The sequence below is a fragment of the Microcaecilia unicolor genome, chromosome 9 (assembly GCF_901765095.1).
Source record: "Microcaecilia unicolor chromosome 9, aMicUni1.1, whole genome shotgun sequence".
In the NCBI taxonomy this organism is placed as follows: domain Eukaryota; kingdom Metazoa; phylum Chordata; class Amphibia; order Gymnophiona; family Siphonopidae; genus Microcaecilia; species Microcaecilia unicolor.
The window spans coordinates 49,407,433-49,435,069 of NC_044039.1; the positions used below are offsets into that span (position 1 = coordinate 49,407,433).

Sequence of the window (27,637 nt, forward strand, 5' to 3'; positions counted from 1 at the left end):
AATAAGCATGATAGTATGCTACATTACAATGTCAACACAATACTCAATAAAAATATTTTAATAGATAACATAGGATATAAGCAAAGATGGAACATATAGATAGATATGATGAAGTGACAGGAGTAAGAAAATAAGGGACTAATTTAAAGAAAGTTGCAAATGAGGTCATAAAGGCGTTAGAATATTATCTTTGCTAGGGAAAGAGTGGATAAACATTCCCTGCTATAGTGAGTGTGAGTGTGTGACTAGCAAGTCAGTTACTTTTCCATCAAAGGCCTGGGTGAAGAGCCAAGCTTTCACCTGCTTCCTGAAGTAGAGATAGTCTTGTGTTAAGCAAATCCTTTCAGGGAGTGCATTCTAGAGAATGGGGAATACTCCAGAGAAGGTTCGCTTGTGGGTATCATACGGTGTGATGTTATTTGGAGAGGGTGTGGTTAGCGATACTCCTTGGGAGGACCTTATAGTGTACAAGAAGTCACTGATGGAGCCCGTGCAGGATGCTACTGCAGCTTAGCAACACTAAAAGCTTTTGAGCTGCCTTATCATGTTTGTGACCTCCTCAGTCCACAGGGGAGGAGAATGGGTATATGAGGACTACTGTCCACACACATGCTGCAAGTAGAGTAGCTTAGTCTGCTGAGGAAAAGCGGGATAGTGAGTCCTCAGAGCACTGGACTCCCTAGCTACAGGGTACCTTCAAAAGAAACAGGGAAAAAAAACAACAAGGTGCTGCAACAGGCAGGCACCCACACTTTTGTTGGCAAGTACAGTTATAGTTTATTTAATTTGTTATACCTCTTGGCTATGAAACTATGAAACAAGATCACAGCAGTATACAATCAATTTCTAGTTTATGTAATTCTTATTGCTTGGATGGCAACCTGGAACAGATAAGCTAGGAAAAAGGGCTACCTAAATCTGCACTAGTATTTGATACACTGTATGAAGGGGCTATACAGTTTTTACTTTTGAGGGGGGGGGGGGGGGGGGGAGGGGAAGAGACATCCATTTTATAATCATAATTGCAAAAAGTACAAGTGTAGAAATGTATATGCTCACATTTTAGAACTGGTGATTTGGTAAGGATTAAAAGGAGAGAGTAGCACAAGTCATAATCACAGTTTTCTCCTATTTCAGTGTGTTCTGATAACTATACCTCAAAAATCGCTGAACCATTTCCTTCTCACCAGATGACGCAAGATCCTACAGAAAGCAGCCAGATGCTATACAACTAGTGCACAAGAATAAGCTGAACAGCCAAGACTCAGCTTTCCTTTTTGCCTCTAGCTACATATATGGTCTGAAGAATATCCACTTTTTGTCCTGATATTTGATGCCATTGTGAAAACACTGCCTGCAGACTTACCTGTCCACCTGGCAAATCATGTGCTGACCTGGTTTGTAGTTCACTTCTACTCCATACTTACTGGTAGCAGAGGGCAGGCAGAACTACCAGCCCTGCTTGTAATGGGGTCAAGCCAGCACTGAAGCAAATAGACGCTACAGAACTAGCACATACAAGAGGCACAGCTGCTTGCAGAATCAGGTGACAGACAGCTTACAGGACATGAGTGTAGGTCAGAGCCCCATCTTGCAGACACTGAACATGTGGCACGAAACACCCGAGAAAGATTAGCCTCACATATATATACAGATCATCATTTCAAGGTGCAACCAAAAATGCTGCTTGTCAAGGACACAGGCCTTTAGTGATTCTTGCCCCAAGAATGGTCAGTATTCTCAATGGAGAAGGGTAGTTAGTGGGGTTCCCCAGGGGTCTGTGCTGGGACCGCTGCTTTTTAACATATTTATAAATGACCTGGAGATGGAAGTAACTAGTGAGGTAATTAAATTTGCTGACGACACAAAGTTATTCAAAGTCGTTAAATCACGGGATGATTGTGAAAAATTACAAGAGGACCTTACGAGACTGGGAGACTGGGTGTCTAAATGGCAGATGACGTTTAATGTGAACAAGTGCAAAGTGATGCATGTGGGAAAGGAACCCGAATTATAGCTACGTCATGCAAGGTTCCACGTTAGGAGTCATGGACCAAGAAAGGGATCTAGGTGTCGTCGTTGATGATATGTTGAAACCTTCTGCTCAGTGTGCTGCTGCGGCTAAGAAAGCAAATAGAATGTTAGGTATTATTAGGAAAGGAATGGAAAACAAAAAATGAGGATGTTATAATGCCTTTGTATCGCTCCATGGTGTGACCGCACCTCGAATATTGTTTTCAATTCTGGTCCCCGCATCTCAAAAAAGATTAGTGGAATTAGAAAAGGTGCAGAGAAGGGCGACAAAAATGATAAAGGGGATGGGACGACTTCCCTAAGAGGAAAGGCTAAAAGGGCTAGGGCTCTTCAGCTTGGAGAAAAGGCAGCTGAGGGGAGATATGATAGAGATCTATAAAATAATGAGTGGAGTTGAACAGGTAGATGTGAAGCGTCTGTTCACGCTTTCTAAAAATACCAGGACTAGGGGGCATGCGATGAAGCTACAATGTAGTAAACGAATCGGAGAAAATTTGTCTTCACTCAACGTGTAATTAAACCCTGGAATTCATTGCCAGACAATATGGTAAAGGCGGTTAGCTTAGAGGAGTTTAAAAAAGGTTTGGACGGCTTCCTAAAGGAAAAGTCCATAGACCGTTATTAAATGGACTTGGGGAAAATCCACTACTTCTGGGATAAGCAGTATAAAATGTTTTGTACATTTTGGGGATCTTGCCGGGTATTTGTGACCTGGATTGGCCACTGTTGGAAACAGGATGCTGGGCTCGATGGACCTTTGGTCTTTCCCAGTATGGCAATACTTGTGTACTTAGGAATACCAACATCTTCACCTACTTGGAATACCTAAAGAAACAGAAAGTTTAATGGATCAACATGGCAAGCTAAAGTTACAAACACTTCAGATCTCTTGTCTTATTACACTCAGTAGCAAGGTACTGTGCACTTGTCTGCCAAAGGCCATCACATTGTGAAATCTTACCCCCAGAATTTTCAAACTAAGGTGGTGCAAACAATGTATTTTTTAATTAAATAAATAAACAAATACACACTGCAGTGGGTTTAAGGTGTGTCACTGACTACAACCTAAAGCACAAGCAATAAATACATTATTAATGTGCAGGAAGATCTTGCTTATATATGGTATGAGATTTATCCCATCAAAAAAGCAGTTATGTTTTGTGCAGAAATGCAAGTGAATTTTTACAACTGTTTTGTTCATGGGTTGCCCCTGGCCTTTGCAAGTAAATTGAAGATTCTGGGCCTGATGCTCAAAGCAAACTGGGCTTGCAATGTTTCACTTTAGACTGGTTTTAGCTAGTCTAAATAAATTATTTTTTGCTGCTAATAGAGAGAGGCTTTCGGCCACTGCTTTACCATGCATGGAACCAGTGACCGAAAATCTTATCCTAATAAACTTGCTAGTTTGGGGGGGGGGGGGGGGGGGGGGACTGAGGGGGTGGGTATTGTAAACATGATGAGGTTAATTGTGAAGAATTGTGAGGATGGAGCTCTCACCTCAGGCTCCCAGGTCCCTCTTTCACTCAGGGTGAGCTGGTTCTTAGTATGCAGATTTTATGCAAATTCAGATCCTACCCCTTCTTACTCGGGGTGACCTGGTTCTCAAAAAAAGCAAACAGAGTCAGGTCTTATCAACAGGATTTCTGCCATACAAATCTTTATTCCAGCCCATGGGGCACACCTCTGTTAGTTTAAAACACTTCCACAAGCTCAACAGTTCTTCCAGCTTAACTATTTCATTTCTTCCTCTCAGTGCAATCTTCCAGTTTAAACATTTCTTCTTGCACAGTCCAATGTCCCTTTATTTCTTCCCCCTGAGCCCTTTCCCACTGGCATTTGGGCTCAGTACTAGCTCAGTCCAGGACACCCAGTCCCTCCTTGTAGCACACCGCTTTACACACCCAGTCTCTTCTCAATATTAACTCTGGGACACACAGTACCTCTTCACTGTTCTAAACACAGCCTTGGCATCTGGGACACACAGTAGCTCTCTGAACACATAGTTCTTATCCTGGCACTCTAGGGCCTTCTTACCCCAGCCAGCTTCCCTGCCTTGCACCCAGTTCACCACAAGTCAAAAGGGCTCAGCCAGTACTTCACATGGGGAGCTCCAGCTCCCAGCACTCTTCTTCAGCTGCTAGCCCTCTTCCTCTCTCCTCACACTTCAGTGGGGTATTCAGTGGATAATGACCCAAACAGGACCCAGCCCATAACCGGCTGCACCTGTTTCCACTTCCAGGACTCTCCCCGGTCCTAGCGAGCTCCAGCTATACCTCCCCTTTGACTCACCTAGCCCTTCTCCCTGGACATTTTAGGGGAACAGCGCCCTCTAGGGGCTTAACCAGGGTAGGACAGCCTCTTAATCCTTACATACCCCCACCCTTAAGATAATTGCTGCTCAACCTCAGCAACTCTTTAAGCCTTTTCCACTGAGGAGCAGCAATTCCTCCATGAGGGCATACACTTTTCCAGGCTCATCCCTGTTCTATCCCTGGGCCTCACCAACCCCCCCCATCTAGGCTCCTCATCCCCCTCCTAGCACATCACATGGCCCGGACCCTTCCCCTTCACTAGGCCTTGAGGGGCTCTCACTGCAGCGGGTGCTACCTGACCCTCTTCTCCTGCAGCCCCCTCCTACCTCCTGGGTGCCCGGCAATACCATGATCCCTCTGAGGGAGGGGTCACCTAGCTCGCCTAGGTCCCTTATCTTTCTCCTTAGCCTCACATGGCCTGGCCCTTCCCCCCGTTCCCGGAGGACCTGAGGTGCCTACCCGCAGCCGGTCCTGTCTGACCCTTCCTCTGCGGCCACCTCCTACCTCCCGGGGCATCAGACTTTACCACGATCCCTCCGAGAAAGGGGTCACCTGACGACTTCTCTTAGCACTTCACATGGCCCGGGCCCTTCCCTCTCACAAAAAGGGTGCCCGCCTTTTTACCATGCTCCCCCAGGCTGGGTCCCCTGCAGTAGGTCCCTTTCGACCCTCCCCCTGCAAGTCCCAAAACCTGGTTCATAATGTCCAGCTTTAATAGCTCCTGTCCAACGGTAGTTGACTCTGGCGAGTGCTCTGGCCTTCTCCTCTCCGGCTTGAACTTTTCTCCAGCTTCTCTGGCTTCCAGCCTTCCTGGCCCTCCGATGGGATGCAGCCTGCAATCACAAAAACAAAATCCAAGTGTGGCCTGTTTTCTCTCCTGGCCCCCTCACTTGTGCTGCACCTCCCTGTGTGTCTGCCTCCCCCTCCTGGGAAGGGGCTTGTGGCCTCCTCCATCCCCTACAGCCACTCCCAAACCTCCAGTTCTCACTTACGTATCCATTCTCACCTCCCCCCTAGATACCCTTTACCTGGGGTAGGTGAGCAAAGCGCTTTTGCTAGTGTTGGCCCCCTCGCTGGGCTTCTGGAACCACCGCCTCTGGAACCTCCAAGGACATCTCCATCTCACGCCAACCCCTCATCTGTTTTTGAACCGGAATCCAACTGCTCCCACGTGAATGTTCAGTATAGATCCCACCACTGCCACCATTTGTAAACATGATGAGGTTAATTGTGAAGAATTGTGAGGATAGAGCTCTCACCTCAGGCTCCCAGGTCCCTCTTTCACTCAGGGTGAGCTGGTTCTTAGTATGCAGATTTATGCAAATTCAGATCCTACCCCTTCTTACTTGGGGTGACCTGGTTCTCAAAAAAAGCAAACAGAGTCAGGTCTTATCAACAGGATTTCTGCCATACAAATCTTTATTCCAGCCCATGGGGCACACCTCTGTTAGCTTAAAACACTTCCACAAGCTCAACAGTTCTTCCAGCTTAACTATTTCATTTCTTCCTCTCAGTGCAATCTTCCAGTTTAAACATTTCTTCTTGCACAGTCCAATGTCCCTTTATTTCTTCCCCCTGAGCCCTTTCCCACTGGCATTTGGGCTCAGTACTAGCTCAGTCCAGGACACCCAGTCCCTCCTTGTAGCACACCGCTTTACACACCCAGTCTCTTCTCAATATTAACTCTGGGACACACAGTACCTCTTCACTGTTCTAAACACAGCCTTGGCATCTGGGACACACAGTAGCTCTCTGAACACATAGTTCTTATCCTGGCACTCTAGGGCCTTCTTACCCCAGCCAGCTTCCCTGCCTTGCACCCAGTTCACAAGTCAAAAGGGCTCAGCCAGTACTTCACATGGGGAGCTCCAGCTCCAGCTCCAGCTCCAGCTCCCAGCACTCAGCACTCTTCTTCAGCTGCTAGCCCTCTTTCTCTCTCCTCACACTTCAGTGGGGTATTCAGTGGATAATGACCCAAACAGGACCCAGCCCATAACCGGCTGCACCTGTTTCCACTTCCAGGACTCTCCCCGGTCCTAGCGAGCTCCAGCTATACCTCCCCTTTGACTCACCTAGCCCTTCTCCCTGGACATTTTAGGGGAACAGCGCCCTCTAGGGGCTTAACCAGGGTAGGACAGCCTCTTAATCCTTACAGTATGCAGTACACAGGCACAGGTGCAGTGTGAGCTGAGGTGGTCATGGGCCTTTCTGTGGAGCATGTACACTCTTGCTGGGAGGTGGACAGTGGGGTAAAGCAGGTGGGCCTTTGGGTGGCTCAATGTGCTTTAGTGAGTTGCTGCCAACGTTCCCATCAGTTTGTAGGCATGGAGTAGGATACTTGTGCTGGGGAAAGGGGTGGGGAGAATGAGGTCCAGATATGTGCAGTCCCTCATTTCGACATTGAATGGTTAGTGGAGAGGGCCCCTTAATTACTTGTCATTGGACATTCTGGACATTCTGATTTCACCAATGTTTTGTTATTCTTTCTTATGAAAAAATCAATAACGTCTATTGCAACAACAATGGGACCTTACTGCATATGACCTGCCTATGTAAAGTGCTTGCATATAAATGGGGGCACTGCTTCATACTCACCCTTCCAGGCTGCCTCTAATCAATCTCAATGCCCTCATGGAGATGTTGTAGGGTGGCAGGTGGTGCTGGCATTTGAAAATCAGGCACAGGAGGACCAGAAGCTCTGTTTCTACAACCAAAAAAATTAGGCTCCCTGCACAGACATGACCAGGTGCACTGAGGAACATTCCTCCATGTGCGGGAGGTATATATGCATGTTTACCACATGGAGGGAACACGCTGCTATTGCTGCAGACATATTCTCGACACATTTTTCTTGTGCATTTTCAAATATTGAAACACATTTATTTATTTCTTCCATTATGGACTCACGTTTTTAAACATTTTCCTGTAAACATTTATTTCAACATTTGGAAGTCATATCGAAAAATGCTCCTCTTAGCGTCTAATTTAGAAGTCAATCCATCACTTTTACAAGCACTGAATTTCCAAACTCTAACAGATTGTCTAAAAATATTGATGCTTACATGAGAAGCTCATAAAAGGAATTGCATCCCTTGCAAGTTTTCATGTGACTGTCAGACTGAAGGCACTAACCAACCATTTTTGTACTGGTCAGGCAGAAGACCAGTAAGTCAGCCGGAACTGGCCCACCTCAGAATTATAGCATTTCTTTTCAGACTGCATGCAACTGCAAAATAATCCTTACATACACATGTATGTTCTGAAATAACAATTTACATATGTATGTGCCAGTGTGTCAACATGTTGCCATGTTAACCCTGTTGATATTTTAGATGTCATTTGTAAAATGAATGTCCCCACCACATTTAATCAGTGCATACCCATCCATTCTTGGATGTATACTAGAACAGGCTGTACATCAGCATATCCTGTTCTAAAATACTAATGGAAATTGACAAATGTGGACCTGGACATCTCAATTCTGATTTTGACATTCTATCTCATTCAGTGTCATGAACTTGAATTGCTTGGCTTTGTGGATGCACATTGGCTCAACTAACCTTGAGTTCAATGCACTCTTTATTTCCTAAGTTGCTGCTTCTGTATTTCAACAGTGAGCATTTAGAACAAGGTGACAATTCTCTTTGGTTTTATGCTCCAGTAACCTTCATACACTTGACTTGAATCACTCCAAGGTTCTGACAGGATGTCATATTGTTCAACAATATCAATCCTCAGTTCTAGCACTAGGTACTCACACGGGTCTACCACCAGATTGTACATAAGTACATAAGTAATGCCACACTGGGAAAAGACCAAGGGTCCATCGAGCCCAGCATCCTGTCCACGACAGCAGCCAATCCAGGCCAAGGGCACCTGGCAAGTTTCCCTTTGTGTTTCATATCAGCTACTCATTCTTAATCCTATTCCTTCAAATTAATGATGATCTGTCTCCTTTATTGCTGCCTCTGGTATAAACCAGAATTTTATTACCTCACATTCATAAACAATTTATTACATTGGAAGGCTCATCATAAAATGAGACTCTGAATCTCTCTCTCTCATGAAGACTTTCCACTGATGTATTTCAGTGATACGAAGGAATAGGGGACCAGCAGCATAAGGAGATAATGGATTGATTCCAATAGACTACTCTACTCACCCACAACAAGCGCTGAACATTCCACCCTTTCCTCACCAAGGTGAATTTTCAGGTGTTCCACTTGGCCAACGATGCTGTAAGTGTATGGGAAACACAGAGGAGGATCCTCGCTTCGGACCTCTGGCACCTCCTCCAGCCTATAAGGGCATTAACAAGAACATTCTTTTTGGCTCTTCAGTTTAGTTAGAGCCCTACCTAAAATGTGGAATGAATTCCAAACATTTGAGGTTGAGTAGTAGACAAGACAGACAGAATTTCAGGAACCAGTTGTTCAGCAGTTTTATTTTTTTTTCCAAAGTCATTACAAAATATAATGTAACATCCATTCCACAAGAAGAACTATTTGATAACAAACATATAACCAATTAAAATTAACTAATTCGAATTAAGTATACAGCAGGTATACAAAAATGGAAGTTGTATAAAAACAAATAATAACTTGGAATAATAACTTGGAGGGAAAAATGAAGGACAGAGGGTAAAATTAAGACAGGGAAGAGAGGGGAAAAAGGGATCATAATAGTGTGCTCAGATGGCTAACTAGTGGGGTTTGATTCCAAATATTGCTGCAGTGTTAACCAAACTTTGTGATTAGACATCTGGAAATGACCAGTATTGGCTGTACAATATTTATGAATTTGTAAAATATTATTCCATCAAAAATGAATGTTAAGTTGTGAATTATTCTTCCAGTTGGATAAGAGTTATTGCAATCAATGTATCAAAAAGTTTAGAATCATAACCTTCCAAAGAGTGATCCAATGTTATTGAACCAAATATTATCTTTGTAGGGGTTAGAATTTCATTGAAATTAAATATAGATGAGACAATTGGCCATACTTTGGTCCAAAATAGATTAGTACCAGGGCATTCAAAAATTAAATGGAGAAGAGTACCTTGATGTTCATTACATGACCAACATAAGTTATCTTTCAACAAACCTGCAACCTTCATTTTTTTGAGGAGTCCATAAGACTCTACGATGCAGAAAAAAAAGCGATTGAAGGAAGGTTGATGAGGCAATGGGTTTACTTGTTTTAGCCCAAAAAGTATTCCATTGATGGTTAGTAAATGAGCATTGTAAGTCAGATTCCCATACTGAATGCAGACCTATCTTTTCCTTTAAAGTTGATTGAATTAGAAATGAATAAAGTTGAGATGCCACAAAGAATAAAGTGAAAGAAACTAGGATGAATCTGTGACATGGGTGGATCAAGTCGGAAGAAAAATAGCAATGCTATTGTGATCTGAAAGGATGAGCACACGGATCTGAAGAACTAATGTATAAATATGAAAGAGTGAATAAAAACTACCGAATTGTGCAGAACACAGTGGGGGGGGGGGGGGGGGGGGGAGGGAAACAAAACGGACGCTTAAAATAAAAAAAAGTGAACGGTAAGAAAAAGCGGACTAGAAAAAAGGAGTATTTATTGTTTTTCCCCTCTTTTTTTACAGTGCACCGCTACACTGCTACAGCACCATTTTTTTTGGTTCACACTATCACTAGTGCCTACATTGTTGCTTACCACTGGCACAAATGTTCTTTTGTATTTTGTATTTTTGGTCAAAAGGGTGTTGTTATATTCAATTCATTTTATAAATTATATTTTCGTCCATAGTTTTTTTTTTCATACATTGGTGCAGCATATACTCCTTTTTTCTAGTCTGCTTTTTCCTACCATTTTGTTCCCCCCACTGTGTTCTGCACAATTCGGTAGTTTTTATTCACTCTTTTCATTTTATATATTTGATTTATTTTATATATTTGCTTCCATATGTTCATGTGTTCTGTTTTTATATTTTAAATTTCATTTCTCTATATATTGTTTTCAATCCATACACTCCTGATGTAGGCCTTCTGGCCGAAACACAACGTTGTGTCAAGTCACTTTATTGTTTAATAAACTTTGCTTCATTTTTATTACTGCTGTGGTCCGGTCTTTGGGAATCCTGGTTCACATTCCCACTTCCCTCTACTTTTGCGTATACTCCAAATAGCAATGTAATTTGTCTATCTGAAATAAACTGTAACACACATTGTACGGATAACTTGATTGGAAAATGTGAGGTACAAATTGTCAGGCTTTCAAGGCAGAAACTAGGTTCGTGAGCCCTTGGGCCACTGCCGTGGAACAGCAGTGGCAGGCAAAACCCACCCCACATCAGGGACAAGGCAGAACTCTGACAGAAACAGCTAGACTTCACCTGCGCTTGACCGCCCTTCCCCAGGAGTTGAGCCCCTGGGTGCAGGCCGCTGGCAGGACTTACTGGACAGGGCAGGCACTGGATACCAACTAGGCTGAACAGGGACTGAGGGTCAGAGGGGAAAGGAATATACATGGGCAGCAAGGCAGGAAACTGGGCTAGGACTCACAGACAGACAATACTACACAAAGCAGGAAATGGACAAGCTAAAGGACAGGAACTAAAAGCTGCCACACAGCCACTGAAACAGGGTACAAATACTGACAGACAAGAGACAGGACTGAAAGCTACAGAGCAGCCACTAAAACAGGGTACAAATACTGACAGACAAGAGACAAGATTGAAAGCTGCAGAGCAGCCAATAAAACAGGGTACAAATACTGACAGACAAGAGATAGGACTGAAAGCTGCAGAGCAGCCACTAAGCAAGAGACACAGACAAACAGAAACTAGACAAGGAATACAGATCAGAAACAAGACTAGGGAAGTAAGCAAATAAACCTAAGCTAAACTACACACAGTTAACTAGAAACAGACAAGGAACTAAACAAGAAACCAGACTAGGCAGAAGTGCAACAAAGCACCAACAAACCAGGGACCTTAGATGATGCAAAGGCAAACTCATAGGGTTCCAGGTGGTAATAAACCCATCAGCAGCTGAAACTCAGATGCAGAAATCATGAGGCAGCTACGGGTGAGGCTAGCTGCCAAACTTCAAACGAAGTCTGGGGGGCTGGAATATCTGGACTGGACCAGAAAGTCTGGAAAGTCTATGGCAGCCACCGGTTCTGGCCACCAGAGGGCAAGAGGAACACAAACCAAGACACAGGCAGAAAGCATACTGAAGCACAGAGAGGCTTAACACACACAGGTGCAGTATGGTGGAGTAATCAGAGCCATGCTGGAAGCAGCCAGCACACAGAGAGAGAGACAGAACTAACTCAGGAAGAACAGACAGAAGCCAGCTCAGAAGCTGACTGCCGGAAATAAGGTGAATCTGAGAGGGGTCACGACCACAATCATGACAGTACCTCCCCCTCAAGTCTCCCGTGTCCCCACGGGAGCTTTCAGGTTTCCATGGGTAACAATGGTGAAACCTACGGAGGAGCTTCAAAACAGGACAATGGTTAGCTGGACTAGAACTTGGACTGGCATCCGCATCTGGGCCGGACCTGGAACTCGGCTTAGACTCAGCATCTTGGCTGGAACTGGAACTCGGACCGGACTCGGCATCTGGGCTGGAACTGCCACTCAAACCGGACTCAGCATCTTGGCTGGAGCTGGAACTCGTCTGGGACTCAGCATCTTGGCTGGAGCTGGAACTCGGCTTGGAATCAGCATCTTGGCCAGAACTGGAACTCGGCTTGGACTCAGCATCTTGGCCAGAACTGAAACTCGGCCTGCACTCCGCATCTTGGCCGGAGCTGGAACTCAGAGTAAACTCAGCATCTTGGCTGGAGCTGGAACTCAGAGTAAACTCAGCATCTTGGCTGGAATGGGAACTCAGAGCGGACTCAGCATCTTGGCTGGAATGGGAACTCAGAGCGGACTTAGCATCTTGGCTGGAACTGCAATTCAGTGGGGACTTAGCAGCTTGGCTGGAACTGGAACTCAGCTTGGACTCAGCATCTTGGCTGGAACTGGAACTCGGCTTGGACTCAGCAGCTTGGCTGGAACTGGAACTCGGAGTAGTCTCAGCATCTTGGCTGAAACTGGAACTCAGAGTAGACTCAGCATTCTAGGCTGGGACTGCAACTCGATCCGGACTCAGCATCTTGGCTGGAGCTGGATCTTGGCTTGGATTCAGCAGCTTGGCTGGAGCTGGAACTCAGAGTAGCATCTAGGCTGGGACTGCAACTTGATCCGGATCTCAGCTTGGACTCAGCAGCTTGGCTGGAGCTGGAACTCGACTTGATCTCAGCATCTTGGCTGGAACTGGAACTTGACTTGGACTCAGCAGCAATTCGGCTGACAGTATCCCTCAGGATGGACTGCTGGTAAGCCTGGACCTCGAGATTTGCAAGACGCTTTCTTTCAATGGCAGCTTCCCGAGTATCCTGCAGGGCTGGGTTGGAGATAAGTAGGCGGCGGTATTCCCAGAGCGGGGCCCTAGTATCAATGGCAGAAACTGGGTTTACAATGAGCCCAAGCTGCTGGATACGCTTCCTCTCCATTGAAGCTTCAGGCCGCTTCTTCAAGATTGGATCAGACAAACATTTTCTACGATATTCCTCAAGTGTCATGAAAAGATCAGGAACAATAATAAAGCCAGAACCGAACTTCACAAGGGAAACAGGAGCAAAACCCGGGTGGTGACCCGGATTGCCAACAGGGGCAAAAATCCTAGGCTGGAAGCCCAGCGGGTAGGGTGATCTTGCCGAGCTCATGGCCTTTGCATTCTGTCAGGCTTTCAAGGCAGAAACTAGGTTCATGAGCCCTTGGGCCACTGCCGTGGAGCAGCAGTAGCAGGCAAAACCACCCCACACCAGAGACAAGGCAGAACTCTGACAGAAACAGCTAGACTTCACCTGCGCTTGACCGCCCTTCCCCAGGAGTTGAGCCCCTGGGTGCAGGCAGCCGGCAGGACTTACTGGACAGGGCAGGCACTGGATACCAACTAGGCTGAACAGGGACTGAGGGTCAGAGGGGAAAGGAATATACATGGGCAGCAAGGCAGGAAACTGGGCTAGGACTCACAGACAGACAATACTACACAAAGCAGGAAATGGACAAGCTAAAGGACAGGAACAGAAAGCTGCCACTGAAACAGGGTACAAATACTGACAGACAAGAGACAGGACTGAAAGCTGCAGAGCAGCCACTAAGCAAGAGACACAGACAAACAGAAACTAGACAAGGAAAGTAAGCAAATAAATCTAAGCTAAACTACACACAGATAACTAGAAACAGACAAGGAACTAAACAAGAAACCAGACTAGGCAGAAGTGCAACAAAGCACCAACAAACCAGGGACCTTAGACGATGCAAAGGCAAACTCATAGGGTTCCAGGTGGTAATAAACCCATCAGCAGCTGAAACTCAGATGCAGGAATCATGAGGCAGCTACGGGTGAGGCTAGCTGCCAAACCTCAAACCAAGTCTGGGGGGCTGGAATATCTGGACCGGACCAGAAAGTCTGGAAGGTCTATGGCAGCCACTGGTTCTGGCCACCAGAGGGCAAGAGGAACACAAACCAAGACACAGGCAGAAAGCATACTGAAGCACAGAGAGGCTTAACACACACAGGTGCAGTATAGTGGAGTAATCAGAGCCTTGCTGAAAGCAACCAGCACACAGAGACAGAACTAACTCAGGAAGAACAGACAGAAACCAGCTCAGAAGCTGACTGCTGGAAATAAGGTGAGTCTGAGAAGGGTCACGACCACAATCGTGACACAAATGCAGAAATAAATAAGTACCCTAAAAGTAGGATCTTTGTAGAAAAGATGTGAACCAGTTTAAGACAGTTTCTAAGAACATAAGAATAGCCATACTAGGTCAGACCAGTGGTCTACCTAACCCAGTATCCTGCTTCCCATAGTACTACTACTACTTATCATTTCTAAAGCGCTACTAGACGTATGCAGCGCTGTACACTTGAACATGAAGAGACAGTCCCTGCTCGACAGAGCTTACAATCTAATTAGGACAGACAAACAGGTCAAACAAGAGATAAGGGAATAATAAAGTGAGGATGATAAAATAAGGGTTATGAACAAGTGAATAAGGGTTAGGAGTTAAAAGCAGCATCAAAAAGATGGGCTTTTAGCTTAGATTTGAAGACAGGCAGAGATCGAGCTTGACGTACCAGCTCAGGAAGTCTTCCAGGTATATGGTGCAGCAAGATAAAAGGAACGGAGTCTGGAGTTAGCAATGGAGGAGAAGGATGCAGATAAGAGAGATTTACCCAGTGAACGGAGTTCCCGGGGAGGAATGTAGGGAGAGATGAGAGTGGAGACGTACTGAGGAGCTGCAGAGTGAATGCACTTATAGGTCAATAAGAGGAGTTTGAACTGTATGCGGAAACGGATAGGAAGCCATTGAAGTGACCTGAGGAGAGGGCTAATATGAGCATAACGACACTGGTGGAATATTAGTCGTGCAGCAGAATTTTGAACAGATTTAAGAGGAGAGAGATGGCTAAGTGGGAGACCTGTGAGAAGCAAGTTGCAATAGTCTAAGCGAGAGGTGATAAGAGTGTGAATGAGGGTTCTGGTAGTGTGCTCAGAAAGGAAAGGGCGAATTTTGCTGATATTATAGAGAAAGAAAAGACAGGTTTTAGCAGTCTGATGAATATGTGCAGAGAAGGAGAGGGAGTCAAAGATGACCCCAAGGTTACGAGCTGATGAGACAGGAAGGATGAGAGTGTTATCCACAGAAATAGAGAATGGGGGAGGAGGAGAGGTTGGTTTAGGGGGAAAGATGAGAAGTTCAGTCTTGGCCATGTTTAGTTTCAGATGGCGCTGAGACATCCAGGCAGCAATGTCAGACAGGCAGGATGATACTTTGGCCTGGATTTCGGCTGAGATTTCTGGTGTAGAGAGGTAGATCTGGGAGTCATCAGCATAAAGATGATACTGAAAACCATGGGATGAGATCAGAGTACCAAGGGAATAAGTATAGATGGAGAAAAGAAGAGGTCCCAGGACAGATCCCTGAGGTACACCAACTGACAGTGGGATACAAGTAGAGGAGGATCCACTAGAGTATACACTAAAGGTACGTTGGGAGAGATAAGAAGAAAACCAGGAAAGAACAGAGCCCTGAAATCCAAGTGACGACAGCGTATCAAGGAGTATGCTGTGATCAACAGTGTCAAAAGCAGCAGATAGATCGAGAAGGATGAAGATAGAACAGAGACCTTTGGATCTGGCCAGGAACAGATCATTGGAGACTTTAGCAAGCGCTGTTTCAGTTGAATGAAGGGGGCGAAAGCCAGATTGAAGTGGATCAAGAATAGCTTGAGATGAAAGAAAGTCAAGGCAATGGTGGTGAACAGCACGTTCAAGTATCTTGGATAGGACAGGGAGGAGGGAGATGGGGCGATAGTTGGAAAGACAGGTAGGGCCCAAAGAAGGTTTTTTAAGGAGTGGTGTGACTACGGCATGTTTGAAGGCATCAGGAACAGTCGCAGTGGATAGTGAAAGATTGAGGATATAACAGATAAAAGGGATGACAGTAGGAGAGATAGTGTTAAGCAGATGGGTGGGAATAGGATCAGAGGAACAGGTAGTTAGTTTTGAGGAGGAAATAAGATGTGTAGTTTCCTCTTCAGTGGCCAATCCAGGTCATAAGTACCTGGCCTAATCTCAAATAGTAGCAATATTCAATGCTACCGATCCCAGGGCAAGCAGTGGCTTCCCCCATGTCTATCTCAATAACAGACTATAGATTTTTCCTCCAGGAACTTGTCCAAACCTCTTTTAAACCCAGATATGCTAACTGTTGTAACCATATCCTCTGGCAATGAGTTCCAGAGCTTAACTATTTGTTGAGTGAAAAAATATTTCCTTCTATTTGTTTTAAAAGTATTACCATGTAACTTCATTGAATGTCCCCTACTCTTTGTACTTTTTGAAAGTGTAAAAAATTGATTCACTTTTAACCGTTCTACACTATTCAGGTGTAAACCTCAGTCATATCCCTCCTCAGCCTTCTCTTTTCCAAGCTGAAAAGCCCTAACTTCTTTAGCCTTTCCCCTTTATCATTTTAGTTGCCCTTCTTTGAACTTTTTCTAATTCTGCTATATCATATTTATTTATTTGTTCTTATATCCCACATTATCCAAAAAATCAATTTCAGTTCATGGTGGCTTACAATTAAAAGGTAAAGATAACCCCCCCGCCCCCCCCCAAACATGTAGTTCAAATAAAAGTCCAAGAAGTTGGAGTGGACCAAGAAATCTCCTCAGCTGAAGGTTAGGTTTATTCAGCACCACACATGTATGTGACCCTCTAAAAACTTTATTCAGCACCACATGTGTATGTGACCCATAGGTCACATACACGTGTGGTGCTGAATAAAGCTGTTTTTACTAACTTTTGGCTGAGGAGATTTCTTGGTCCATCCAGACATCTTGGGCATTTATTTGGCTTAGAACTAAACAATGAATAACAGCTTACTTAAAGATAGGTAATAATTACATACAGATATGTTTTTAAAGTTACAGTTAGCAGAACTACACGCAATACTACCACACCAGTGGAGGAAAGTCTTTGAAGCAGGAGTGTATGATGAACTAGATTTTCACTCAAGAGGGCAGCTAGAACTGTTTCCTCACTTTGCCCTAATGTCCATAAGTATAGAATGATTAAATGAGAAAGCATTGAAACAAAGGAAGCACTTAGAAATTAGCCTGTTAATGTAGCTTTATATACAGAGATATCAAGGTTAGTGCAGTCGAGATAAAGATTATGAATGTGACAGGATGAGTGCATTTCCTCTCTTGCTCAAGGCAAACGAGATTAGATTGCTTTGCATATTTTCTCATTTTAAAAGTTACAGCTGTATCTTTGGACCTAATGCTCAAGACTCCGGTGCTAGAGACAAGAACACATATCCCATAGCTCAAGTACAGTGCTGAAAACTAGCCCACCCACTGCTCACAGCAAATGGATGCAAATTTTATGAGCTCTAGTAAAGCGAAAGTAAGGGGGAAGAATGTGACTGATACATGCGCACAAGAGCCGCACTCACTGCGAAACTCCTGTATGCATGTGTCAGGCAAAACAGGAAGTGTAAGAGCACATCGGCACCCTTCACCTGCACCATAAAAATGTAAGCACCCCCCCCCACCACCACCAAGAGGATCAACAAAGTGCAGGAAAACAGGTGCCAATGCCTGCTCTCACCCCAGCTTTTCTCGGACTCAGACATGTTTTTTTCTCACTGTCAGCACTACAGGCTGCACGGGCTTCTTTTTCCTATCAAAAGAAGCCAAAGACCATCAATTTAGTGTGAAAAATGCAGAAGAAATCCTTTCAAAACCTGAATGCCATCTCCGACCTGGTGGTGTGTTTTCAGTGCTAAGGCCAGTGTTAGTTTCTGCACTGTCTTCTGAGTATTGGAGTGAATACATAATCACCTGATTTGAATCCATTTCAATGTATTTAAATACATTTGTGCACGCTGCATACATTAATATGTGTGCAGTTCCATCACTAATCACTCCTAGTGCCGGCATTAGGTTTTGAGCATCTGGGCTGAGGTTTGGAAATGTACAAATGTACAGTCTTTTCTTTGCATCTTCAGAGACTACATGGGACTTTGCCTGTGGTATGTTTCTCTAGTATTTTGACATGCAATAAAATGGAATTTTGCAATTGACACTGTAGACTTTTTAAATGTATTTCTAATCAACAAACTGGGGCCTCATCTAAGATACCAAACCTCTTTTGCTGGATGGAAGAAGAGGGGATCGGAAACCCTCTCAGATTCCAAGAAGGTGAGGAATACTGACATTCCCAGGAAGGGAGGCATACATCTTGCTCACTGCCTGTCCTGAGGAGGATACAGTGCAATCCGCTTAAGTGAAAGGTCTGGGACCAAAGAAATACATACAGTTACTGTAACTGGAGCGTGCACTTAACCGTTGTGACCCAAAGAAGCTTGAAATCTGATAAACACATGTACTGTTTATTATGTGTACAGTATACTGTCTCCGTTAACTGACATTAGGCTTACTTGAAGTAATCAGTCATAGTCCTCTGTACACTATTGTGTCTGTGAGTTCCATAGACTACATCTGTCAGACGGTAAAAACTGTCATAGCACTGACATCCAGTGGCCTCCAGATAGGCCCGCACGGTGTTGAGACTCTCCAGCTCTCTTGCAAAAGTGACAGGAGGTTGTTGAATTTCATCATAATTTGCCTCACTGCTCATTTCATCATCAGCTGTTGCCTGCATGTAGGCACATATCTCGAAATCAGTGTTGTCGGCAGCTGTCTGTAGATCATAATCAACAGCTATGTAGTGATGAAACTCCTCTTCAGTAACACCAGCTGGGATGTCAATGCCTGTTCTGTTTCGTCCCTCTCCACATCCTTAACAAAGCTTGCCCGCTTGTAGCAGTTCACAATGGTTGCCTGTGTAACATGATTCCAGGCTTCTTTCTGCATATGTAGGGAATCCAACAGTGATAGATTACGAGCCAGTTCAACAGCATGTTTATCCTTACCAGTCTGGTCATCCATAACGCTCATCAGACGATGTAGCACAAGAGCCCGATAATGTTTTTTGAAATTGGCTATTATGCCCTGATCCATAGGTTGAATCAGAGAGGTAGTGTTTGGTGGCAGGAAGACCACCTTGACATTAGACAGCCTGACATCATCACTATGTGCAGCACAATTATCACAAAGCAACAAAATCTGATGCTTTTGTGCCCACATTCTAGTGTCTAACTTCTTTAGCCACTGCTTCCAAATTTCCCCAGTCATCCATGAATTTACGTTAGCCTCGTAAGACAGAGGAAGTCGCTTAGCATTCTTGAAGCAACGGGGCTGTTTGCTCTTTCCAATGACAAGTGGTTCCAACTTCTCACTCCCATCCATATTGCAGCAAAGGAGGATCGTCAGTCGGTCCTTCGACGTTTTACTTCCTGTAGTTTCGGCTTGTTTGAATGCAAGTGTTCCATCAGGAATCGCTCAGTAGAGACCGGTTTAGTCAGCATTGAAAATGTCATGAGGTGCAAACTCGTTCAAGAAGGTAGAAAGAACCAAAACAACCCAATTTTCAGCACCAAAGTCATCAGCGTCTTGTTTTTCACCATGCGGTTTCTTGAATTTTATGTTGTTCCTCTCCTTCCATCTTTCCAACCATCCAACAGTGGCTTTGAATTCAGTTAGTCCAAGACTTTCAGCTAGCTGATTAGCTTTCTCCATAAGCAGTGGACCACTGACAGGGAACTGTCTGTTCCTGACTTGAGAAAACCACGGAAGAAGAGCATCTTCTACATCCTCAGCTTTTCCCGCTTGTTTACGTTTCCTATGTGGATTTGTATTGTTTTGCCAGTCTTCCAGAAGCTGATCTATCTGCTTCAAGGTATGTGAAATTTGACTGGGCTTGACCCCATATTTTTTAGCAGTAGATGCTTGACTTTGTTTTCTAATTTTTAAAGAACTTCTATTCATTCAGCCAGTGTTAAAGTCTTACAGTTGCGCGACGACGACTCCATTGTACACTCTAACAACTTTCTTTCGCTTATTCTAACAAATTAACTCTCATTGGTTACCGCCTGTGGCAGGTAACCATAAGTACATAAGTACATAAGTAGTGCCATACTGGGAAAGACCAAAGGTCCATCTAGCCCAGCATCCTGTCACCGACAGTGGCCAATCCAGGTCAAGGGCACCTGGCACGCTCCCCAAACGTAAAAACATTCCAGACAAGTTATACCTAAAAATGCGGAATTTTTCCAAGTCCATTTAATAGCGGTCTATGGACTTGTCCTTTAGGAATCTATCTAACCCCTTTTTAAACTCCGTCAAGCTAACCGCCCGTACCACATTCTCCGGCAATGAATTCCAGAGTCTAATTACACGTTGGGTGAAGAAAAATTTTCTCCGATTCGTTTTAAATTTACCACACTGTAGCTTCAACTCATGCCCTCTAGTCCTAGTATTTTTGGATAGCGTGAACAGTCGCTTCACATCCACCCGATCCATTCCACTCATTATTTTATACACTTCTATCATATCTCCCCTCAGCCGTCTCTTCTCCAAGCTGAAAAGCCCTAGCCTTCTCAGCCTCTCTTCATAGGAAAGTCGTCCCATCCCCACTATCATTTTGGTCGCCCTTCGCTGTACCTTTTCCAATTCTACTATATCTTTTTTGAGATACGGAGACCAGTACTGAACACAATACTCCAGGTGCGGTCGCACCATGGAGCGATACAACGGCATTATAACATCCGCACACCTGGACTCCATACCCTTCCTAATAACACCCAACATTCTATTCGCTTTCCTAGCCGCAGCAGCACACTGAGCAGAAGGTTTCAGCGTATCATCGACGACGACACCCAGATCCCTTTCTTGATCCGTAACTCCTAACGCGGAACCTTGCAAGACGTAGCTATAATTCGGGTTCCTCTTACCCACATGCATCACTTTGCACTTGTCAACATTGAACTTCATCTGCCACTTGCACGCCCATTCTCCCAGTCTCGCAAGGTCCTCCTGTAATCGTTCACATTCCTCCTGCGACTTGACGACCCTGAATAATTTTGTGTCATCGGCGAATTTAATTACCTCACTAGTTATTCCCATCTCTAGGTCATTTATAAATACATTAAAAAGCAACGGACCCAGCACAGACCCCTGCGGGACCCCACTAACTACCCTCCTCCACTGAGAATACTGGCCACACAATCCTACTCTCTGCTTCCTATCTTTCAACCAGTTCTTAATCCATAATAATACCCTACCTCCGATTCCATGACTCTGCAATTTCTTCAGGAGTCTTTCGTGCGGCACTTTGTCAAATGCCTTCTGAAAATCCAGATATACAATATCAACCGGCTCCCCATTGTCCACATGTTTGCTTACCCCCTCAAAAAAATGCATTAGATTGGTGAGGCAAGACTTCCCTTCACTAAATCCGTGCTGACTTTGTCTCATCAGTCCATGTTTTTGTATATGCTCTGCAATTTTATTCTTAATAATAGCCTCCACCATCTTGCCCGGCACCGACGTCAGACTCACCGGTCTATAATTTCCCGGATCTCCTCTGGAACCCTTCTTAAAAATCGGAGTAACATTGGCTACCCTCCAGTCTTCCGGTACTACACTCGATTTTAGGGACAGATTGCATATTTCTAACAGTAGCTCCGCAAGTTCATTTTTTAGTTCTATTAATACTCTGGGATGAATACCATCAGGTCCCGGTGATTTACTACTCTTCAGCTTGCTGAACTGACCCATTACATCCTCCAAGGTTACAGAGAATTTGTTTAGTTTCTCCGACTCCCCCGCTTCAAATATTCTTTCCGGCACCGGTGTCCCCCCCAAATCCTCCTCGGTGAAGACCGAAGCAAAGAATTCATTTAATTTCTCCGCTACGGCTTTGTCCTCCTTGATCGCTCCTTTAACACCATTTTCGTCCAGCGGCCCAACCGACTCTTTGGCCGGTTTCCTGCTTTTAATGTATCTAAAAAATTTTTTACTATGTATTTTTGCTTCCAACGCTAATTTCTTCTCAAAGTCCTTTTTTGCCCTCCTTATCTCCGCTTTGCATTTGGCTTGGCATTCCTTATGATCTATCCTGTTACTTTCAGTTGGTTCTCTTCTCCACTTTCTGAAGGATTGTTTTTTGGCTCTAATGATTTCCTTTATCTTACTGTTTAGCCACGCCGGCTGACGTTTAGTCTTTTTTCCCTTTTTTCTAATACGTGGAATATATTTGTCCTGAACCTCCAGGATGGTGTTTTTAAACAGCATCCACGCCTGATGCAAGTTTTTTACTCTGCGAGCTGCTCCTTTCAGTCTTTTTTTCACCAATTTTCTCATTTTGTCGTAATCACCTTTTCTATAGTTAAACGCTAGCGTACTTGATTTCCTAGTTTCACTTCCTTCAATGCCAATATCAAAACCGATCATATTATGATCACTGTTATCAAGCGGCCCTCGTATCGTTACCCCCTGCACTAGATCATGAGCACCACTAAGGACTAAGTCTAGTATTTTTCCTTCTCTTGTCGGCTCCTGAACTAGCTGTTCCATGAAGCTGTCCTTGATTTCATCAAGAAATCTTATGTCCCTTGCGTGTACAGATGTTACATTAACCCAGTCTATATGCGGGTAATTGAAATCCCCCATTATTATTGTGTTGCCCAGTTTGTTTGCGTCCCTGATTTCCTTTAACATTTCCGCATCCGTCTGTTCGTTCTGGCCAGGCGGACGGTAGTACACTCCTATCACTATCCTTTTCCCCTTTGCACATGGAATTTCAATCCACAGTGATTCCAAGGAGTGTTTTGTTTCCTGCAGAATTTTCAATCTATTTGATTCAAGGCTCTCGTTAATATACAATGCTACCCCTCCACCAATCCGATTCACCCTATCACTATGATATAATTTGTACCCCGGTATGACAGTGTCCCACTGGTTATCCTCCTTCCACCAGGTCTCAGAGATGCCTATTATATCTAATTTTTCATTTAGTGCAATATATTCCAACTCCCCCATCTTATTTCTTAGGCTCCTGACATTCGCATATAGACATTTCAAACTATGTTTGTTGTTCCTAAGTACATCATGCTTAGTACTTGACAGTATTAATTGGCAATCTTTTGTCTGATTTTTATTGTTATTTAAAGATACCCGATCTACTACAATCTCTTTTGCAACCTCACTATCAGGATACTCTATCTTCCCTGTTATGGTGATATCTTTGAAAGATACCTTATCCCGAACCATGCTCTTTTGAGCGACTGTCGGCCTTCCCCCCATTTCTAGTTTAAAAGCTGCTCTATCTCCTTCTTAAACGCCGATGCCAGCAGCCTGGTCCCACTCTGGTTAAGATGGAGCCCATCCTTTCGGAATAGGCTCCCCCTTCCCCAGAATGTTGCCCAGTTCCTAACAAATCTAAAGCCCTCCTCCCTGCACCATCGTCTCATCCACGCATTGAGACTCTGGAGCTCTGCCTGTCTCTTGGGCCCTGCGCGTGGCACAGGTAGCATTTCAGAAAATGCTACCCTGGAGGATCTGGATTTCAGCTTTCTACCTAAGAGCCTAAATGAGATTTCGAATTTATTGCCCCTTTGTCACGTGCCAATCGGCTTCCATATTCCTTGAGTGCGCTTATGCGGAGTCTTTCCTGCAGAGGAGTGGTGTTAAACCATGCATATAAGTGAATCTTACACTTATCACTGGTGCGCTAAACCAAAGTTTGTCCCCATAGAAATTGATTGCACCAAAAACGGGACCGAAGTACGGCATGCAATTACAGAGCATGTGCTTATCCGACGTGCACTGTACAAGGCAACGGACTAATTCGCTAGCTGTAAGTTACATGTCTGGTTTTGTGTAGAGTCTTTCATCATAAACTCCGTGTCTGTCTCCGTGAACTGGTGTGTCAGAGAGAAAAAAAATATGAAACAGTGTAAACAATTACTTGAAGGGGTGGGGTTGAAGGGCATACAGAGTGTAGCTCACTGCAATCACCAAGCTGGGGAGGGGTCCCAAAGTGTGTTGTCATCTGTTAGCAAGGGGTTCTCAACTCGGTCCTTGGGACACACCTAGCCAGTCAGGCTTTCAGGACCTCCACAATGAATATGTATGAGATACATTTGCATAGAACAGTGCATGCAGATTCACTGTGGGTATCCTGAAAACCTGACCGGCTAGGTGTGTCCTAAGGATTGGGTTGAGAACCCCTGGTTTAACACCTTCAAGAGATTAATAGCTTGGAGGTTGAAGAAAATATAAGACATATTTGGGAAGAACACAACAGCTCATATAGTGCTATTTTCAAGTAGAAAAAACAAGTTGGGTCCTGAGGAGGAATAAATAAGAAAATAATCCCAATTCCTGAGTAAGGCAGTTGTTTGGTTTATCTTTGTAAAAAAATTAAAATTAAAAAAGGACAGAACAATAAATGTTGGCTGTTAATACTTTGCTTGCTGGCTTTGCTTTGCTGATAAATGCAATTATGCTAATTTTAAAAGCTGTATTTCTGTGATGCCTTTAATAAAGTTAGACAGAACTGTTAGGAGAAATGTGAATATCAAGTTAATTGAAACACAGTGGTACATCCTCTGCTTGATAACTCTAACAGCTCAGAGAGAAGTTGTAAATTCTTTGTTCATTTGGATGGAATGCAGGTTTTAGTCTACATTTACAATTGGTTGTGTCAGATTTAAAAGTTTGGTTGTTTTTGGTAAACAGAGTTAGATTTCAGCTGCCCTAATAAACGGTTAATGTGTGTGTGTGTATACGTATGGTAACTTGAGTTTGTAAAGCATGTCATTGTGTATTTACCCCTAGATTCTGTATAGGTCACCTAAAGTTGGGTTCTCAATTTTGGGCTTGGATCACAGATCTACATGTAAACTAATTAGGTGATAATCAATTATTGGCCTTAACAAGCACTTAGGGGATCTGTTATAAAGCCACGCTAGCGTTTTTAGCTCACAGTTAATATCAGCTAGCGGTAAGTGCTGAGATGTCCATATGGGCATCTCGGCGTTCACCGCCAGCTGATTTTTACTGTGAGCTAAAAATGCTAGCACAGCTTTGTAAAAGGCCCTCTCTTTTGTGATTACGTATTCATTGGGCATGAACATTTACACCAGCCTTTGGCAGGCAAAAATGCTTCCACCCAAGGTTAGGCATGAAATGTGCGCTAAGATTTTATAAATTACGCTGGATGCAGAATACTAGCTTAGTGCAGATCATCTCTGTGCCTAACTTTGGGCAGCTTTCATTGACTCTCCCCCTTAATGCAGGGGTTCTCAACTCAGTCCTTGGGACACACCTAGTCAGTCAGGTTTTCAATGAATATACATGACATTGATTTGCATAGAGTGGAGAGGTAGGGCATGTAAACTTATCTCATGCATATTCATTGAGGATATCCTAAAAACTTGACTAGCTAGGTGTATCCCGAGGACTGGGTTGAGAACCCCTGCCTTAATATGTACTTTTAGTTGAATCTGTTTTTTAAAAGTAATGTCCTACATTAATTCTTTAAATGATGTCAGCTCCATAGACTTCTGGAAAATGTAGTTCCTTTCACTATCTTTAATATGTTTTTTTGGCATACTTTGGGGAAAGAGGGACTATGTTATTCCTAGGACTGACAAGAACCAGAAAGAGTCACAAATTGCAGAGATTACTTTAACAGGATTTTGCTTTAGAAACATAGAAACATGACGGCAGATAAAGGCCATATGACCCATCCAGTCTGCCCATCCTCTGTAACCCCTAATTCTTCCTGTTCCTAAGCGATGTCTCTCCTGCTACCTTATTCTGAATAATTTGTGGTTATGCAATTTGTAATTGCATTTTTGCATTTATTTATTGAGCAGAAGACTCAATTTTGATGCAGCTTTATTTGTTATAGTATTATCTAAATTTATTTTTCCCCAGTTTTAAATCTGCTTTGTCTGTGCTGTGATTGAATACAGCTTTATGGTGATAGTGCTGTTCCCAGCCTGACCGAGATACTGCACTCAGTGGATTTAAACAAGCCATATTACAGCTGTTAAAAATGCATTGCGTTAGACCTCAGTCTCTCACTTGCTTTGCTAACCTGTATTCTTTGTTTCAAGGGGTAACTAAGAGGCTTTTTTTAATAAAAGGCATTAACTGCTAATGCATGCTTAATGCAGGAAAAAAAAAAGCTTAGTGCAAAATGTGTTAGAGCATTTTACAGTAATTTGCCTGTCAGTATGCACTTATCACACACTATTTTTTGTTACTTTTTCAAGAGGGGGCTTGTCATGGGTGGGGAATGGGCATGGAAGCACATTCATATTAGCAAGCTCTAACTGGATAACTCAGACTTAACACAGGAGAACTTACCGCCTCCTAAATATGAGGAGATACATGCCCCCATGTTAATATTTCTGCAGGTCTCATGCACTAACTGAAAAATTAGTGTGGGATCTGAAAAAAGAAAATGCCAGAGAATGTGGTAAAAGCAGTTAGCTTAGCAAGGTTTATAAAAGGTTTGGATAATTCAGCCGGCAGTGGTCAGCATTTTTTTAAAAAGCTGACAATCACCGGCTAAATTAGCCCAGATGGTCAGCACTGAATATTTGGTAAATGTCCCTGTGCTGGCTACCAGATCTTACATGGGCTCAAGCTGATAGTCAGCTGGGACATGCATAAGACAGTTATATATGGGTCCGGTCCTTCCTAACAGGGAACTCTTATACAGTCCTTTGGCAAGATTCTTGTTCTAAAGATTTTGAATATAGCTGTGGGGTGCCACAGGGGTCCTAGCTGGCCCCAGCCAATTTTTAATATCTTTCTGGCCCCAGTATTATACATTATTCATTCACTGGACCTTAACACCATTTCTCTATGCAGATGACATTCAAATCCTGGGCACCCTGGACTGCCATGACCAAAGTGCCATTGCTGATTTTAATAAAAAATGAACAAAACTGTAGATTGGTTGCATCTTAACAAGTTAAAATGGAGTCCTGATAAATCAAAAGGCCTTCTGTTATCACGGAAAATTGCTCCTACTCTACCTGCCCCAGTTTTGCTTGACAATATTAGTGTACCTTTCGGTTCGTCTGTACGGGTGTTGGGGGGGTCACTCTAGAACAACATATGGTTCACCCTTGTCTGACTCTAGAAGGATAGCTGGGTCATCAACACTGCTTGACTGCACCTTTTCTCTCTTTTGTTGCTATTTGTGATGTAACTTCCTCCTACGTTTCCTTTCTAATTTAGATTATCAGTTTGAACCTTTGAATGGGCAGTATATCTTGGGACATGCATAGAGGTCAAACTGCTCCTCAGCCCCTCCAATCCCCCTTCCACCCTCTCAAAGCAGTCCCTCTTTTTCCAATCTCCAATATATATAAGTGCATATTCATTGTAGTAATCCTGAAAACATGGCTAGCTAGGTTTTACTTCAAGATAGAGTTGAGATGCACTGTGTTAATCTATTAAGGAGTAGTCAGTGGAAAGGCTACTCAGGGATCTTATGCTTTCTTGAATTTTGTGAGTTTTTTTGTTGTTGCTGCCACCATCTCCCCAGGAATCCATTCCATGTATCCACCATTCTTTCCATGAAGAAATATTTTCTGATGCTGCTCCTAAGTCTGCCCCCTTGGAGCTCCAAACTGTGACTTCTTGTTCTAGAGCAGGGGGTTCTCAAGACAGTCCTTGGGCTACACCTAGCCAGTCAGGTTTTCAGGATATCCACAATGAATACATATGAGATAAAGTTGCTTGCACTACCTC

General features: G+C 43.8%; 1 protein-coding gene across 2 annotated transcripts in view; it reads right to left on the reverse strand.

The window, feature by feature from the left end:
- Positions 1 to 27,637, reverse strand: part of NRIP2 (nuclear receptor interacting protein 2) — a 137,931-nt gene that overhangs the window by 18,902 nt on the left and 91,392 nt on the right. For both annotated transcript variants that reach the window (XM_030214283.1, XM_030214284.1), the window contains exon 4: positions 8,509 to 8,645. In XM_030214283.1, coding sequence (XP_030070143.1) covers positions 8,509 to 8,645 — 137 coding nt within the window. The remainder of the gene's footprint in view (positions 1 to 8,508; positions 8,646 to 27,637) is intronic.